Source organism: Corvus brachyrhynchos, unplaced genomic scaffold (genome assembly GCF_000691975.1).
Source record: "Corvus brachyrhynchos isolate BGI_N302 unplaced genomic scaffold, ASM69197v1 scaffold261, whole genome shotgun sequence".
Taxonomy (NCBI): domain Eukaryota; kingdom Metazoa; phylum Chordata; class Aves; order Passeriformes; family Corvidae; genus Corvus; species Corvus brachyrhynchos.
The window spans coordinates 7,479-8,527 of NW_008235976.1; the positions used below are offsets into that span (position 1 = coordinate 7,479).

General features: G+C 50.6%; 1 protein-coding gene across 1 annotated transcript in view; it reads right to left on the reverse strand.

Moving 5' to 3' along the window:
* The window catches only part of LOC103612081 (CLK4-associating serine/arginine rich protein), a 14,420-nt gene that overhangs the window by 6,786 nt on the left and 6,585 nt on the right, over positions 1-1,049 (reverse strand). Inside the window, exon 2 of the mRNA XM_017727981.1 lies at positions 453-707. Within this exon, the coding sequence (XP_017583470.1) occupies positions 453-707 (255 nt within the window). The remainder of the gene's footprint in view (positions 1-452; positions 708-1,049) is intronic.

Genomic DNA, 1,049 nt, shown 5'->3' on the forward strand with positions numbered 1-1,049 from the left:
TCAAACGTGGATTTTTGGGATCAAAACATGGATATTGGGGATCAAAACGGGGATTTTGAGAATCAACTGTGGATTTTTGGGATCAAAACGGGGATTTTGGGGATCAAACGGGGATTTTGGGGATCAAAACGGATTTTAGGAATCAAACGTGGATTTTTGGGATCAAAACAGGGATTTTGGGGATCAAAACGGGGATTTCAGGAATCAAACGTGGATTTTTGGGCTCAAATGCAGATTTTGGGGATCAAAACGGGGATTTTGGGGATCAAAACGGGGATTTCAAGAATCAACTGTGGATTTTGGGGATCAACCCGGGGATTTCAGACCCCCCCACCACCCCAAGCACCCCCCAACCCAAGCCCACCCAGCCCTGCCCTGACTCCAGGCACGATCCCGGCCCCGAAAGCTCCGGGAATTCTTCGGGAATGTTGGGAATTCCTTGGGAATCTTACGTGGGGCTGAGCAGGGCCGGGGTGTACATGGGGATAAAATCCAGGTGAGCCCGGACGTCGAACCTGTCGATCATGTTGTTGGTGTCCCCCTGCCAGGGCATCCTGCCGGGAAAAACGGAGCCTTGGGAGCGGGAAAAAAACCGGGAATTCCCACCCGGAATGGTCGGAATTCCCCCCCCTTTTCCCTCAGCAAAAAATCCAAAAAAAAACCAACCCGGGAGAGGCGGTTCCACCAAAAAAGCTGATTTTTGAATTCTGGATTAAAATCGGTTTGAGTTGGATTCCATGGAAGAAATGGGGTTTCTCCAACCCCTGGGGGGGGATTCCAGGAGTAATCCCATGGAATTTTCCCTCTGGAAAGAGCTGGATTCCCCCTTTTCCAACACAGAAAAAAACCGGCAGCGGTGGCACCAAATCCTCCCGGATTTGCCTCAAACCTCCCCAGTTCCCTTCCATGGAAAAACCGGGATTTCTCCAAGTTCTGGGTGAGGATTCCAGGAATAATCCCATGGAATTTTCCCTCTGGAATGAGCTGAATTCCCCCTTTTCCAACAGAGAAAACAACCAGGAGCGGTGGCACCAAATCCTCCCGGATCC